This window comes from Melanostigma gelatinosum (genome assembly GCF_949748355.1).
Source record: "Melanostigma gelatinosum genome assembly, chromosome: 15".
In the NCBI taxonomy this organism is placed as follows: Eukaryota; Metazoa; Chordata; class Actinopteri; order Perciformes; family Zoarcidae; genus Melanostigma; species Melanostigma gelatinosum.
In genome coordinates this window covers 9,550,701-9,567,653 of record NC_136648.1, presented here as the reverse complement: position 1 = coordinate 9,567,653, position 16,953 = coordinate 9,550,701, and the positions used below count along the sequence as shown (strand labels likewise).

Below are 16,953 nucleotides of genomic sequence, written 5' to 3'. Positions count from 1 at the left end.
ATCTCTGAAGCCAATTCCTGGTTTTTGAAAAGTCGACCGTGTAAAGAACATCCCGTGATATTTTGGATTCATCCATTGAGTGACATGGCTTCAGGTGATTGGTCGTACATCTAATATTGATTATCAACCTCTAGTTTAAACCACAACTCTCTAAAAACAGAGCTTTAGATTCTTATTTATTATTTACAGTTCATCAGAAATGGTTCAACAACTTGGCAAAGCCCCTCACAAACATTTGGCACAGAAAGTCAGCAATAAATATGTTCACATATGCGTCATAAAAACAGCGAGAAACCTGGATGAACATCAACAACAGAAGCAGTGTTCAGAGTGTGAGATGATCAGTGCGTTTACATCGGATCACAGTTAACAGAGTGAGGAGACACAAGTCTGACTTCACCACCTTCACATCAGACCAGGGACAGTTAGTATTTAAATATGTCATTTCAATTGTCTTACTCAATGTCACGTGTGTGTGTGTGTGTTTTCTAATAACTCAGCCAGTCACAGGAAAACTGTTGTAAAGTCAGTTACTCTCCTGTGATTGAAAAGCTTCCTTTCCGTGAGCTCCATCCGTCTGGCACTCCCACGGAAGGTAAAACAAACACTAGTGATGATTTGTAACAACAATTTGGTCCAACATCTGTTTTCTCCCCACAGGCTACAATCACATCATCAATATCCGAAGTGATAGTCCCTTTAAGACATTTAAAACACACACTCCTTCACAGCGCCGTAAGACATTTGGACAAACGAATCGAGGTTTGCACGAACAGATTTTCGTCCAGTTCTGAAGAGAGGGAGAGAACGTCACATCTAGTATTTACCGAGTCCAAATGTACTCTGGTCTCGTGGCTCTGTCCCCGGTGCACTCTGGGTATCGTAGTTCACATAGACTTGTGCTTCCCCAGCAGGCAGAGGCTGAGACACTGCAGCAGGCCTTTCATCCACAGACAGTGAGCCAGGAACAGCAGCAGCACGCAGGCGCCGGCCGAGCAGTAGATGCCGATCACCGTGCTCTCCTCCGGCAGGAAGCACTTGGACAGAGCGAAGCTGCCGGGTGACACCGACGCCTGCGAGGAGGAGACGAGGAGGATGAATGTGTTTGAGGTGATAATCAGTGTTCATTTTGGCCGAGGTGGCTAATTAGGGCCCCTCTGCCGCAAGGGGGCCTCCAAGAATTTCAAATGTGAACTCTTTGGTTCTTTAACACAATTACATGGTGCGGTTCAAAATGTTGGCATCATTACAAATTTTGTGTTTTGTGTTCACGAGAAGAAATCTCACCCCAAGTTCCATTTGTTCTGGAGCTTTTGTATCACATTATAATTGTAGATATTCATATTACAATATGAACAAGAAGTTCTTAAAGTGCTCAGAAAACTGTCCCCAAGTCCACCTGGGAAATATCTGGCTTACTTTTATTTTGAAATCATGTTTTGCAGTTCCGATTGGTCAAAATAAAGAAGACTGATATATGAGGGATGTGGAGCAAAGATCCTGGGATAGTTTAGTCCAAATATTGTGCCACAATAACAAACACGCAGCCGACAAACAATTCATCTAAAAATGAATAATTGTCAAGAATCAATTTGCCAGCAGAGTCACCATTTCAATGTCTTCACCATTCCTGTTCAATGTTAAGGCCTAACAGTACTGAACGACGTTATGAGAGCGGTGCAAGTTGAGCTGAAACTCTCCAGATGTTGATGCTGATAATTCACTGTGTAGACCTCCAGTGTTATTTTTCCACACAAAGAGTGATCTCACCCACACTATCGTCCACCATCACTCGTCTGCATCGTCCCTAAATAACAGAGCAGGACTCTCCAGATGTTGATGCTACTCACCAGGATGAAGCTGGGGTTGTTTCTGTTCCTCCAGCTGAAGGATGGCACGCTGACTTCTGGGTACTTGTTGTCATGGAGAACCTCACATCCGCTGTGGGTGTGTCCACTCAGGATGAGGCGGGGCTTAAACCACTGCAGCAGCTGAGGACAGAAATCCCACAAGTACCTCAGAGGCCGGTTGCTGCTCGCTTACATCACCAGTTTCATCATCATCATCAGACTCATTTGGCGGTTTCGACACAGGACTATTTCTGACAGCAGGCCGCTGTGCTGTGTTTTAATTGGATGAAACCGAGATCCAGGAAAATAAAACCCCACAATCGAGTCTGTGTGATGAGACTGCAGCGTACTCACCCTCTGTGAGGCCTCCTTAGACAGCACGTCGTACTTCTCTCTGAACAGCAGGTGTCGCTCTTCAGGCGGTGCAGCATCCAGTCCTGTGCAGCCGGCATCGCTCACTCTGAACAGAGGATAGTGCTGGAGGACGAGGAGAACATGGAAATGAATACCTTTTTATTCGTTTTAATCTAAAATGATGTTTTAAAAAAAAAGAAAATGGAAGAAGATTAACAAGAGTTTATGAGCAGCAAAGGTCCTGGGATAGTTTAGTCCAAAAAAACATGCGAAAAGAACACACAAGCACCCAAGAAGTGCATCTGTTTGAAGCAGTAGGAATGTTTAAGTCTGCCTTCACATAATATCCACATGCTCGTGTGTTGAAACAGTTACTGGTGTGATCTCTCATCCATACTGGCTGTGAAGAGATGCGTCTCATGTAAATGATGGGAGACAAAATCCACGGAGGCTTCAGCAGAGTGGATTCAATTTAGTCGGTGTCCTTTTAGTGAGAAATGATTTTCTTTCTGTGACTACCCCAACTAAGAAGTCAGTAACTTCAGAAGACACCCAAAATAGTGAAAGACTCACTTCAAGGGCAGCGAGGATGAACACATTGATCTTTAAATGTACAGTTGAGTTTGTGATTATCAAGACAGACTTATCCTTCAAGCAAGTAATCAATTCAGCACTAATTCCAGAGCTTCCTCCTGTACTTTAAGTTTTCAGACAGGAAGAGAGAAAACACACGCAGAGTGCACCTGCAGGTTACCTGTAACATGATGGGGGCGGTGGGAGGGTAGAGCTGCGCGTCCTCACAGCTGTCCGTCACTCCGCCGCCCGACTGTGAACTCTGTGAAAGATGACAAAGAGTTACCGGGCTGTCTTCTTTTACAATATGTCCTCAAACATCGTTTTCATTTCGTATCCCTCCGCAAGAAAAGCAATCAGCCACCGCGTTCAATGTCTTCCAACAATGTTTAAAAACAACAAAACACCGGCTCCAGGTACACTGAGCTTTGGATAGAAGTGGGTTTTTTTCCCCCTTCTTCCCCACTTGACTTGAGTCTTTCACGCTACACGAGCGGCAGAGTGCGTTTCAGGTGCTGACAGCCTGAAAGTGAGCGAAGCAACTTTCAAGAAATGTTCTCCCCCACCTGAAGAGAACAGTTGAGGTCTCTGGAGAGTTTGATCAACTCCTTCTCCACCGACTGGCAGATGGGGCACCCGTCGCCGTGAAGGGCCACGCTGTTCACCAGCAGAAAACTGACGAGAGAGGAAAAATAGAAAACACTCAGTAACTCTGGCATGAAGTAGGAGACGAGACAAATCATATCATTATGTTCTTATTCTGGGCATTCGATGGAGTGCCTTCACATCTCTGGAACACTTAACTCTCTGTTGTACTCACAGCACTTTTCCTGTCAGAGACTGGCTCGGTGGGGGAGTTGGGGGGGGGGGGGGGGGGGGTTAAACCTATGACCTTCCGGTCTGCTGAGTCACATTCCTGCAGGGTCGTCATGTGTGCGTTGCATCCATACTGCCACTCACTTGACTCCCTTTTTGGTGACGATCCTGGTGGAGGAAGCGTTGAAGACCTTCTCGAAGCGCTGCAGCTTGAACCAGTCCATCCTGCAGGCAGACGGACAACGCGCTCACCACACACGGCAATGCAAACGACCAACCTGCTGCTCAGTCTGCCTCGTCTGTCTGTCGTACGGGGTTACGTAAGAGCCGTGCCATTTCCCTTCCTGCTGCACGCGTCCAATCAAAGCACATATGAGCCGCTGTGTGTCTGCACAATCCCCAAAAGGGGACATGATGAACGCAACATCTCTGCAATATCATGCAATCCGACACAAACATGCAGGCTCCAAAATGAACATGAAGTCAGACCTCCGTGATACAAGTGTTGCATTATCTTGTACAGTGGATTCTGTCAGTACAGTGCCTATGTTGACTGTTATTTGACAGTTAAATGTTATTTTGACAGTTAAATGTTATTTATTGTTGAATGTTATGCACCTTCCGCCACGACAAATTCCTTGCAGGTGAAAACTTGCTTGGCAATAAACGGTTCTGATTCTGATTCTGATGAAGCCTTTTGTGTTTTGATTTGTTGACAACATTAAAAGATGTCGTAAATCTCATAAAACCACACATCAGACATGACCTCAGTGTCCTTGCAGATATCTATGTCCCTGACTGCTTTTACGGTGTCCAACCCTTGTACAGTATCTCAGTAACAATTCCTCCTAATTGGCTCATAATCAAATATTTCCTCAACGCTATGATGCAACATGGATAAAGTCCTTTGGTTCTTATCGTTTTCTGTCTCTGCACCGTCACAGTATGAGGCTTTTATTCACATTCTTTTGGCAGCCATGGTCTTCTTTAGATATAAAAACTTTTCCAGTCAAAGTCTGTTACCAGATATGTCTGTAACCGAATAATACAATTAAAAAATCATCATACTGAAGTCTAACAAGTGACAAATAGTGAACTCCTTCCCTGAACTCACGTACAGCTTTATCAGAGCTGAGCCTGATGGAGCAGCATAAAGACGAAAGGTTGAACAATAAAGGCAATCAACCTGTTCTTACTCGTAATGGAAGCCGATGTCATGATTGCCAACCAGTACAACCAGTTCGGTGTCAGGGGAGTGTCTGAACATTCTGTTGAAGCGGCGCACGTCGTCTTCCCAGTGCTGCAGAGAGAAGAACACAAACACGCAGTCGAGGCAGGTTTCAGCTCGGGCCTTCAATAAGACTAAACTCCCCTGGGAAGCTCATGAGAGTTAATGGGATCTCTGTGGGTCACCCAGCAGCCCCCATGGGTGGTTGTCTATGCCGGGTGGCTTTGATTCAGACTCCAGATTCAATTTTGCACCTGCAGGGGCTGAAGTCGTACACAGGAGACCTTTAATTACATCAGTGCTGTGGGTTTACGTGATGTTTTCCCCACTGATGTGTCTCTAAATGACTCCCTGGTGCTACTTGAATTATGGCAGATTGGCAGATGCACAAATAGCAAAAAATGGCTGGTTTGATGTTATTGTATCCATATATTAATATCCAAGAAGAAGCCTGAACCAGTTACTTAAAGGGAACTATTTTTTTGCAACCATAGAGTATATGTACACAAAACGGTCTGTGGATTATCTTGAGCATCCAGGTCATGATTTCTGGAATGAGACATTGCTGTTGAGTTTTTCAAATATATATTTTTGGTGCTCTGAGCCCCCTAAGCCGAGTGCCACACAGTCTCATTATATTGGAGAGAAGGGAGACATCTCAACACCTCCGAACTAGACAACTCACACCAAAACAATCTAAATCAAAAATATGTATTTTTGATTTTCTTTTGGGTAAACTGTCTGTGATTTTCAGTTTTAAAACGTGAGGATTTTCACTGTTTTCTGTACATGTAAACCAATTAGTCAAGGAAAATAATTGATGGATAATGAAAGAATATCTAGCTGCAGACCTTCTTTCGGTATTTCTCTTTCTGTAAATGTAACGCTTTGAAAATAAATCCCACAAATTACAGCGGAGATGCCAACCAAGTGTGAAAATGAATGAGGAATCCGACGAGGGGAACATAATAAGATTATTGGAGATGTTACAGTCTGCAAGCTCTATCTCCAGTTTTAATGAGGCTTTCCTCCGCGCAGCACTTGCTCAACACCTCATCTTTCTTCTACCTGACGGATCACATTTGACGATCCAGTAATAGATGTGAGAGGTTTCCCCGGGGGGACGGGTTTTTTTCCTGAAGCAGGTTGGAAGTACCACGGAGGGCTGAGAGGATGCAGGTTGCTGCTGTTGGTGCTTTTCTTCAAAAAAAAACCTGCAGCCTCTGGTGCCTGGATGGTACAACATGCTGCTGCTGATGATGCCCAGAGAGTATACCGGCCTCTGCTCTGCATCCACGTATACTGTTCTTCCACCACCACCATCATCATCATCATCATCATCATCACCATCATCATCATCATCATCATCATCATCATCATCATCACCATCATCATCATAAGCACTGTGGGGTTTGCAGACAAAGCAAGAAGGGAAAAAAGAACTCTACGTTACCTTCGGCGAGCTCCACTTGCCTTCGTCGAAGATATCCCCGAGAATAAACACTATTTCGGGCCTGAGCAGCCACAGAGCGGTCTGGAAAGCCCTCTCCATCTGCCATTCCCTGCGCGTTTGGAGACAACAGGTATAAGCGTTATTTGTTGTTTTTGTTTACAGTGCAGAGCTCGGAGCACAGACGGATGGAAAGAGGAAGAGTGATTGCTTACAAAAATAATACATCAAAATAAATAAAAAGACATGACCTCCTCAGCTTGTCGAACCAGTGTCCTCCGACGGCTCCGAGGAGGTGGGTGTCCGACAGCACCATAGCGCGGACCGTTGAGTCCATCGGCCGGCCGTCAATGCCCTCTCCGCCCCGTGCATGGCTGATCTTCGGCCAGGCGCACTTGAGGATGGTCGGGAAGTAGATCAGATACTCGCAGAAAAAGAAAGCGCCGCCGACCAGGAGAATCAGCACCACCGCAACCATCCATCTGACGCTAAACCTCGGCATTTCTTTGTTATTCTGCGTTCGGGATGCCCTGAACTGGCGCACTGGCGGTGATGGAGCGGTCCATGAGGCATCTTCCCCTCTTCCAGACTCGACTGTTTAGGTCTCCAGCCGCGGGATGCTCATGGCAAGTTGTTCTGAGGCTGCGCTGGATACAATGAAAAGCTCCGGGGATTCAAAATATGAGATAAAAAGTTCAAATAAAATTCCTTCTGCTTGTAGAGAGACAGTCGAGAGGAGCGGCAGCCTGCCGCTGATGCGCAACTGTGTCGCTCCGCTCAGATTTGAACTGTCAAGCTAGAAACAGCATTTCCTGTGGTCATTTTTCAAATTAAAACTGAAACTATAATACTTCACAATCACATCTATTTGTACAAATAAGTGTTTTCAGATGGAAGATGTGATGGATGAGGTACTCAGATATTTTACCGAAGTAAAATTAGCAAAACCACAGTGTAAACATTCTGGCAATTGAGTAAGCTATAGACGTTTTTCTTTTATTTCTTCCACCACTTGTTTGTGCCCATTAAAGATGAAACTACATACAACTATAACCGATAGAGCATAAGAGCAATATGTAGAGTGCATCAATGGAATCAAAACTGTAAAATAGCATTTGTTGTGAGTGACCAGGGGTTGAGGAAGTATTCAAGTAAAAGTCCTGCATTCAAAATCTTACCTAAAGAACAAAAGTAACAGCATCAAAGTATACTTTAAGTACAGAAAGTAAATTATGCAGAATGGCACATTTTAGAGTATAGGCCTACATGGTGTTAATTATTGGTGTATTAATGTGCAAGCATCACTAATGTTGCAGCATAACATAAAACGTTATGTTTGTAAATATTTTTGAACAGGATCTTTTACTTTTTTGTTATCTCATTAAGTACCACTTTTCTTTTTTTAAACGTGGCAAATTAAACTTAATTAAAAAGAAAAATCGGCCAACTTCCGGTATTTTTCTTGCTAACACCTGCTGACTGGACTTGTGTTTGAGGAGAGGTGGAGGAATGTTTGGCAAGACAGAGAGACAAAAGAACACTTGACTTAAAAGTTAATAAGAAGCCAGTTTATCATTCTGTCAACAATAGGACTATTGATAGACCTGATTAATGGTCAGAATATCTGGCATCCCTGTCTACACAAATACAAACAGATGGCAAGAAGCCAACAACTATGGGACAAATGAGATTAAGTGATTAAGAGGAGACATCTAATCAGCAGCTTGTGTGTGCAGCTATGAAACTACAACCACAGAGGAGTTTGAGCCACACAGGGACCTGCTTTAACGAAACTGCTAAACCAGTCGGTTTGCATTCACAAGTCATGCATGTTCCTGTTATGCTCTGCTGCATGCAAAGGCCGGGCCCCTTTACTCGCATCCTGTCTTCACACTGACAGCAGCACAGAGCAGAAACTGACACATGACAACATGATTTCAGGGGAGAGGCATCTCAGTTTTCAGACTTGCGATTTGTTTGTGATCATGAACGATCCTTTTTGTCTCTAGAAACCAAAGAAAGAAGGGTGGAGACTCGAATCTCTGCTGCCCTCCAGATGTTCAGCCTGGCTTTGCTCCACTCACAACAGTCTCAGAGGATATGAAGAGTATTTGCTTTCAATTGTAAAATGACTTTCAAATGTACGACTTTCTTTTAAAGTCTGAAACTGATTAACAAAGCTGTCCTGTGAGCATAAAGGAGCAAGCACCAATCCCAACTAACCCACACCAACGAGTCAAATTCCTAATTTGGAGTGGCTCTTCTTTGAAACAATCAAGAAACACAATTCACACTCAAATCCTCCTTTAATTCACCGTCAGGCTCTTAGCTCCCATTGAGGACACTGAGGTAGTGTCCTAAGTAGGTATTCTGGGTCATCAACCTGAGGGGAGCTGAAAATCTATAACAAATTGCACAAAATGTGAGGCTAATGTCAGTTTTTCAGGCACCATTTAGTGCTTTACGTTGTTCACACATACAGACTCAAAAGCTGGGAGAGGCCAGAGACGGCCTGCTGTAAGTCTATCTGTATATCTGTATGTCTGAATGCAGCGTAATGTTTTGTCTCTCCTCAGGGTCAAACTACACAATCATGAATAAAACATGACCTAAAACAGCTGGGCGCTGTAGCAAATGTTACATCAACAAAATAATAAACAGTGCATTTGTTGGACGCTATTTTCGGCCGTGGATTAATACACATCCAGGTGTTGTTGATGTTTGTTTTTGGACAACATATGGCAGAGAGGAATAAGATTAACCCGACCACATAAAGGATACTTGGACCGGTTAATCATTGACAAAAAGTATCACGCTATCATTAACGCAACTCAAGTTTAAATGTCAGGAACAATGACACCCGGCTCATTTTATAGGGAAGTGGTTAAAGTATCTGCTGGTTCTCTGTGAAACTGTTTCCAAACCAGTTTTGATTGACGTTAACTCTGGATGGTCAGCCTCCAGACTCTCATTATCAGATGTTTGTGCAGTTGTTATGCAGCGTGAGTCAACAGAGAAGTGTAACTGTAAGCTCCCCTTTCCTGAGACCTGCCATCACTGTTTCACAACAGCTGAATATAAATAAGCTCGCCCGTCATTTAAAGGACCGGCAAAAAAGAAGAACCAGCAGTTTTCTTATTTTCTGAGAGTGAGATATTTTGAGCTTAAAATTGAATTCAGTCGGAGCAGTTCATGTATCCAGGTTGCATTTTCTGGCCTTGCAGGGCATCAGAAATGATCTATTCTTCTTATTATTATTCTGTGTTAGAATATGTAATTAAATACAGTGTCTGAATGTGGTTAAGATGATAAGACTGATACCCCTCTGTACGGTAAATATGTAGCCGGTTAGCTTAGCTTAAAGACTGGAAACAAGGGGAAACAGCTAGCCTGACTCTGTCCAAAGGTAACTAAATCCTCTGAAGTTCACGATTTAATATGTTGCCTCTAATTTGTTATTCATGGGCTGAACTAATTTCCCAGCAACCAGCTGAGACTCCAGGAAGTTACTGCTTCTGCCAAAGAAATGTTTTGGAACACAAATAACAAAAAATAAATGTAAATTTCCCAACACAATTCCTTTACAAATGATCAAAATTAGTTTCAATGTTTAAAAAAAGAGCCATGACAAAACTAAAGTCTTTCTATCAGTTTATTAAGACACCTATGTTACAACAGGGTCTCCATATGCACAGTTCTTCTCAATACCCAGGTTGAACCAATTGCCTTTTCCTCCTTTATAGGCACTGGTGACTATTCTTGCCCAGCCGTGTTCTCCCTGAAAACAAAACAAAACAAACATTTTTTTACTCTGCATGCAGGAAACCAAAGGCAGTGAAACCACTGGTCTGCAACCTAATGGATAAAAGAAGAACTAGAACATGCATTTCCTGCTGAAAATGTGTTGGAATGCTGAAATGAATTGCATAAACATTGCTGAAAGTACAGAAATGGGAGACTATCTGTCTGAACAATGTTGAAGCCGGAAAGCATTTGAACTGCACTGCTGAAAACACTTCTAGTTGAAATGTCTAACTATGGTGTCTGTAGCTGAAAGTATGAGAAGGCTTTGAAAGTTGAAGAAGTATAACAGGATTTGAAGATTTTCTCCATAGAGATCCCATTCAAAAGAAAATTGCAAAAAGCTTAATTCAAAAAGTTTAAAGATTACAAATATGAAGTCATATCACCCCTCTCCTGAAAGAGCTGAACATTTTGATATTCTAACGGTTTCTGTAGCTTAAAAAAGTTTCAGCGGTAGTGATATTTGTTGTAGTAGTAGTAAAGTTGTAGTTGTAGTAGTATCAGCAGTCGTAGTAATAGCTGTAGTAGTGGTCGTAGTATTTAATATAACAGCAGTAGTAGTAGAAGTCGTAGTAATAGTAAAGTCAGTTTTTGAAGTAGCGGTAATAGCAGTCGTAGTAGTACTAGTAGCAGTCATACTAATAGCTGTAGTGGTATTAGTACTGGTAGTAGCAGTAATAGTCGTAGTAGCAACAGCAAAAGTTGCAGTAGAAGTAGTAGTAGTAGTAGTAGTAGGAGCAGTAGTAGTAGTAGTTGTAATACTAGAAATATTAGCAGCAGTAGTAGTAGTTATTTCAACAAACAAGCCAAATTTTGAGCTTAACGTTTAAATACAGTTCATCCATGAGGCTTTTATTTTGAAAGGGTGGGACTGGGTGGGGGAAGAGAGGGGGAGAGGAGACATAATCTTCATGTCTTAATAGTTGGAATGCTTAACAGCATTCTAACAATTAATGACTTGTAAAGTAGTGAGGTGTGCAGAGAGAGACCAACCCAAAACTCTCCCCAGGAGTTCCTAACGATCCAGTACTCGGTCTCGTCCTCCGCCACACCCCAACCGGCCACAGAGACAATGTGGTTCGGCAAAGACAGGGGGTGAAACTCTGAGAAGATCCCTCCAGCGTATTCCTCCAGGCCGTCGGTGGCCATCAGGGCACAACTGAAAGACAGAGTGGAGAGTTTCTGAAATCCTTTAATCTTCTTATTGTGTTCTTTTCACATTATTATAATCACTGTTATGTGACGATGAGTCATAGAAAGAGCATTTCAGGGGGTTCAAATCAGGGCGAGGGCTGTTAACTTAAATGTGTCTCATTCAGTGTGGGAACTTTGAGTGTCATATGCAGTTTTCTGATCTAAATTACTGTCAGATGTTGTCCCTGCGTTTCCCCCCCCCCATAGAGGGTGTTATTGATATATGTTTACAGATGTAATATGGACATTATCAGTCCCCCCCCCCCACACACAACTAGACATCTTTTCTACTCATTGCCAAACTCACATTTCTCATGTTGTTTTATATTCTTCATGTCAGAATATTACTAGCCCATACATTAAAAATAACAACTCATGAAAACGTTTTTTTAACTTAATCTGCGGGTATTAGAAAAGCATTTCACACTCCTGCTGCTACTTTTCTCAAAGGTTTTAAAATGATAAATAATGTATCGACCAATTAAAACTTCACTATAATGAAGAATCGCTGTGAAAAGTTCAGGCTGAATCTCTTTGCTTCACACAGAGTGCGTAGGCGGATGGATGATTAGAAGACGACTGGGGAGGATGACTTACTCTACCTGATGGGCCCATTGCTGTAAATCTCCGCTTTTATCTCGTCTCTTCCAGAAACTTCTCCGTAGTCGCCCACTTTCCACATCGTGTAGTTCTTCACGACGGCACACGATTTGAAGAAGGAGCAGGTGCCACACTGGTTGAACTGCTCACACTCTAAAACAAATGAGATCATCTTTAATGATTCCCGGGGCAGTGCGACGCTTACTCCGCAATTCCATACAATCTCCATGAAGTTAAATCTTAAACCTCCAGTATGCTGTTACAGTGTGATGTAAATACATCGCACATGTGTTTAGTTTGAGACTCAGAGCAGCTGCTTTGAAGCCCAACTGCAACCAACAATGCTGGTTACACTTCCCTGATAATATCCCATTCATAATATTTTGTCCACATACTTCTTGTCATATAGTGTAAATTCATCAACAGACAGAATGATCAGAGTAAAAGTCGTATATTTTTGTACTTTGGTTCTTGGCCTGGTAGTTGTTGCAGGTTTCATCAGGAATGCCTCTCTCGTGTGCGTAGGCGTAGACTCTCAGGTGATCTCCTCCGTAACAAGAGCCCGCCCTCCCACAGTCGATCACGTTCTGGACTGACAGGTAGGCCGACGGCCACGCCCCTCCACGCTTGATGTTGATACGGTCTTGGAGAAAAGAACGACAATGAGGATTGTTGAAATGGTAAAATCCACTTGGGTGGACGCTGCTCTCCACGCGAACGTGATACTGTAAAGTCCATAAAAAGGTCTCAAAATAACACGTGACAATATGCATACTGTATTTAACACATCAGTACCAGCTTCTGTCTATCCCTCTATTCCCATCCTGTTTCCTCCCTCCTCCATCCCCACATGGTTACCGGCTAGTGCACTGGTGGCTCCCATGGCCCAGCAGGACCCACAGTACTGGGGGATGTGCTGGTTCCGTGTGACGCTCACATAATTCTTCCCCTCGATGTTCCTCCAGTCCCAGGACGGAGGAAGGTCCGACACCTTCACATACTCATGTGGGCGGGGCCGTGTCCTGAAAAAAAAGTAAAAAGGATGAGGCTCATATCTAGTTTGTTCATCTCCTCAATAGGAATCACAACAAACCACAGGAATCTTGTAGGAATATAGACACATGGAGCATATCTGTGATCTTACGTAGAAACACATATCACGGAAAAGTCACGTTTCAATTGGAACTTTCCGATGCCCCTCCCACTGTCTTGGAGGCTGTCCTGGCCGACCTCAGCAGCCAGTTGGCTGAATTGGGAGGGTCGTCAGCTTGATTAAGACAACCTGGGCCTTCAAGGCTATAGAAGCTGGTCCTTGTGGTCGCTCGGCCTCTTCTTTGCAACAGCACATGTCCAACCTGCACGGGCTTTTGTTTGTGCACCTCCACAGCACACGTCCATGCATGGCTTTCATTACTGACTCTGCACACGCCATTGTTTGTTTGGTGGTAACCGCAGTTTCCTTATTTGTGTTAGTAGAAGTGTAACTTTGCGCGGACTTCCTCCTTATCATATTCCCTGAGCCAGTTTGTGACAAACGGGGGCTCGTCCGGGATGCCAACCCACTTGGTAAATCTAGCCTTAACGTGACAAATGAGGCTTGATTTTTGGTACCAATCCGGTTTGCGACCCTTGAGGTTTGAGTTCAAGCACCTTTCAGGAGTACATATTTAAGTGCGTCTGGTATTTACGTTGTGACTGAGATTTTTGGGAAGAGGAATTTTGTTTGGTTACTTTTGTGGGGATAATTGATCTCTGGATGTTTTATAGGGAGCAGAATCTGTCCCTACTTTCTCTGGTTAACCAACCAATTTATTTTATTGCAATTTAAGTAAGAGAGAGAGATAGTTTGGATAGCGTTTATATAGTTTGGAGAGTTTAGAGAGAGAGATAGTTTGGAGAGTGAGGAGAGAACACTGTGTGGGAACACTTTGATTTGATAACTTTGATTTGATAACTCCTAATAAGGTAAGCTAAATCTAACTCTATTTCAGACACATTAGGTTTGCTTATCAAGAACTGTATTTTTCACAGTTTCTTATTTTAGTCAAAGGTGAGGTGTTTATTGTGCTCCAAGGAGTTCGGGTACAATAACAACACCTCATCCATGCTAAGGCATTACCGTGCCTTGCATGAGAATAAGGAGGAAACTGGAGCTTACAATATTACAAATGCACCATCACAATTTTTCCCTGTTCACTTTTGTTTATTATGCAAATAAAGACAGGTAACAGACACTGTATTTATTCTCTTTTAACCAGCCACCAGAAAACAAGCGCTGGATGAAGCCCTCGTCTCCATGATAGTGAAGGACACACAGCCCTTCAGTATTGTGGATGTTGGATTCAGGGCATTTGTGTTTGCGTTTTTGTGCACGCCAGCATCTTCTGTACCCTGTGAAAGGGTGTTTTCAAAGGCCGGAGAGGTTGTATAAAAAAAAAAGGAATCGTTTAAAACCAGAAACTGTTGAGAAACTGTTATTTCTGAATAGAAATGAATAACATGTCCCCTGTACATCACTGTCCAAGTTACACAAGCATATTCAGTCCCCTCTTCCTAGTTCCACAAGCACTTTCACTGTCCTCTGCCTGCTTAAGCCCATGCCATTTTCCTAAAGTGACATAAAAACATTATTACACAACCTGCCATATCATATGATACTACCATTTTGGGAAAATTTACACACACAGAATACATTCAAAAAATATTTGATGCACATATGTGATGATTTATGTACAGAAATTATTTGGTAATACATGTTTGTAATTCATAGTCATTCCCAACCGCCATAACAGACACAAAAATTCAATGCATCACATGATGTGGTTCAGATACAGCTGCATGTGATCATACACTTGGCCAGTAGCTGGTTTCGTGTGCACATAACCAATTGGCTGAAGTGGTTCGATGCCTCATGAGGCTTCATCTCGCCATCACCAGTGTTAACCGATTATTATGCTGTGGTTGTTAAGACCTAACGTCAAATCTCAACTGATAACTCTTAAACGTTGGTTCAAACCGGAGATAAAAGTCCATATAAGGTTCGTTAAATTGTCAGTCACAATAAAATGTACATTATCGCGTCACTTACTTGACGGAGTCTGGTCTGTCGTCTGTGATGTGTTTATAACAAGGCTCGGATAATAATCTGGAGGCTCTGATATGCAAAGAAAATAAAGCTATGCAAAACAACGGCGGTACGTTTGTTATTGTAGACGCCATGTTGGATCTCCTTCTTTCCCCCTTATTGCCTTCATGTGACGCACACACAGCGCCCTCTGTTGGCACCTGGACAACCGCCACTATAACAGTGAATAGAGGTGTACTGTATAGGATTCATTTTCAAAACTGTCTTGAACAGCCTACAGAACATAGATCTTTACTTATGTAAAAGTAGCAATGCTGTAATGGAGAAATCCCTGCATTCAAAGTGCAACTGGAATAAAGTTTTTAGCATCAAACTATACTTAATGTACCAAAAATTACCCATATGCAGAAAAAAACGTTTTACAATAATGTGATCCTGTCGGTGCTTGGTCTTCGAGGAGGTGCCTTGGTGAACATCTATGTAAATGGGCAAAAACGGGAGATGGGGGAGAAGCGCCGATCCTGTCGGTGCTTGGTCTTCGAGGAGGTGCCTTGGTGAACCCCTATGTAAATGGGCAAAAACGGGAGAGGGGACAAGCACTAACAGCTTCGGTGCTTGCTGATTCTCGAGATGTGACTTTCTGCAAAGTTGGTTAAAAGTGAGAGAAGTCAGCGACCGACTCACAAATTTGAGCGTTGCTCTGGTCGAGAAAGGGTTCATTTCTCGAAGCTTCATGTGCACACGATACCACCTACTGGCCAAGTGTATAATCACAGGCAGCTGTATCTGAACCACATAATGTGATGCATTGAATTTTTGTGTCTGTTATGGCTGTTGGGAATGACTGAATTACAAATATGTATGACCAAATAATTTCTGTACATAAATTATCACATGTGCATAATACATATATTTTTTGAATGTATTCTGTGTGTACATTTTCCCAAAATGGTAGTATCATATGATATGGCAGGTTGTGTATTAATATTATGTCACTTTAGGAAAATGGCATGGGCTTAAGCAGGCAGAGGACAGTGAAAGTGCTTGTGGAACTAGGAAGAGGGGACTGAATATGCTTGTGTAACTTGGACAGTGATGTACAGGACAGGGGGCATTTGATTCATTTTTATTCAGAAATAACAGTTTCTCAACAGTGTTTGGTTTTAAACGATTCCTTTTTTTTGACACAACCTCTCCGACCTTTGAAAACACCCTTTCACAGGGTACAGAAGATGCTGGCGTGCACAAAAACGCAAGAGCAAGTCTATATCAATTTTGATACAGGAATTTTTGCCTCTCTCAGTACTCCAGAGGCAAAATCTGTACCACTTCCCGAAGCAGTCACGTGGTACAGCCGGGCAGCGAGGTTTCGGACGTCATCATTTTTGGCTCCTCCCCTAAATGAAGCAAGCCTCGATACGCGCTTCGAGGAAACGCCCCTTCCATTACTCGACACACGCTTCGAAGCGTCGGCACATCTCGTAACATCATTACTGACTACCCCTTCTCCTTCCCTGCCTTTGATGACACCGGCAAGAATATTGTTCAAGCAGATAGCAGACTTGAAATGTAATTAGCCAGCCAGTGGCCATTCTGCTTGCCTAATGACAACTTTTACATTTGATGTTTGAAGTAGTTCTGCTGTTAAAAGTACTTGAGTCAAATTTACAATGCAGTATTAGAACTAACGTTAGTAGTTAAATAATGATGTATGAGTAACTGTAATATATCTCCAAACTTTTATTACAATGGGATTAAATATTAACTCTTCCAACTCTCTCACTTTACTGCTGCTGCAATCAGCAACTTGTGGTCATATTGATTACTATTGTAAAGTCAGTTGTGTGTGTGTGTGTGTGTGTGTGTGTGTGTGTGTGTGCTATTATTTCATATACAGACAAATCGAATGATCAAGTTCTTTATAAATGAAATATTTATTTGACCAACTACATACTAAACAGAAAATAAATGAACAAAGTGAAAGGAATGAATAGGATCA

The 16,953-nt window shown here is 42.7% G+C and overlaps 2 protein-coding genes across 2 annotated transcripts; both read right to left on the bottom strand.

The window, feature by feature from the left end:
- Window positions 1-6,967, bottom strand: mppe1 (metallophosphoesterase 1). The gene is made up of 9 exons (XM_079285441.1): window positions 6,523-6,967; window positions 6,275-6,383; window positions 4,790-4,893; window positions 3,738-3,818; window positions 3,344-3,452; window positions 2,959-3,039; window positions 2,205-2,327; window positions 1,851-1,991; window positions 1-1,073 (listed from the first exon to the last, which is right to left on the bottom strand). Exons 1-9 carry the CDS (start codon window positions 6,771-6,773, stop codon window positions 888-890), a joined length of 1,185 nt encoding a protein of 394 aa, XP_079141567.1. The 5' UTR covers window positions 6,774-6,967; the 3' UTR covers window positions 1-887.
- Window positions 6,968-9,918: 2,951 nt separating this feature from the next.
- On the bottom strand, window positions 9,919-15,088 carry LOC306789511 (cathepsin Z; the record flags this gene model as incomplete). Its single annotated transcript, XM_079285486.1, has 6 exons — window positions 9,919-10,049; window positions 11,069-11,234; window positions 11,872-12,022; window positions 12,333-12,512; window positions 12,728-12,891; window positions 14,958-15,088. 6 exons carry the CDS (start codon window positions 15,086-15,088, stop codon window positions 9,936-9,938), a joined length of 906 nt encoding a protein of 301 aa, XP_079141612.1. The 3' UTR covers window positions 9,919-9,935.
- Between the last annotated feature and the right edge of the window lie 1,865 nt (window positions 15,089-16,953).

Bases quoted from the DNA above. Each gene is read 5' to 3' on its own strand.
- mppe1 (XM_079285441.1), bottom strand. From the start codon at position 6,773: ATGCCGAGGTTTAGCGTCAGATGGATGGTTGCGGTGGTGCTGATTCTC. The intron at 6,384-6,522 runs GTCATGTCTTTT...CCAAACGCGCAG, and splicing joins TGGTTCGACAAGCTGAGGAG to GGAATGGCAGATGGAGAGGG. The intron at 3,453-3,737 runs GTGAGTGGCAGT...CTCTCTCGTCAG, and splicing joins GTCACCAAAAAGGGAGTCAA to TTTTCTGCTGGTGAACAGCG.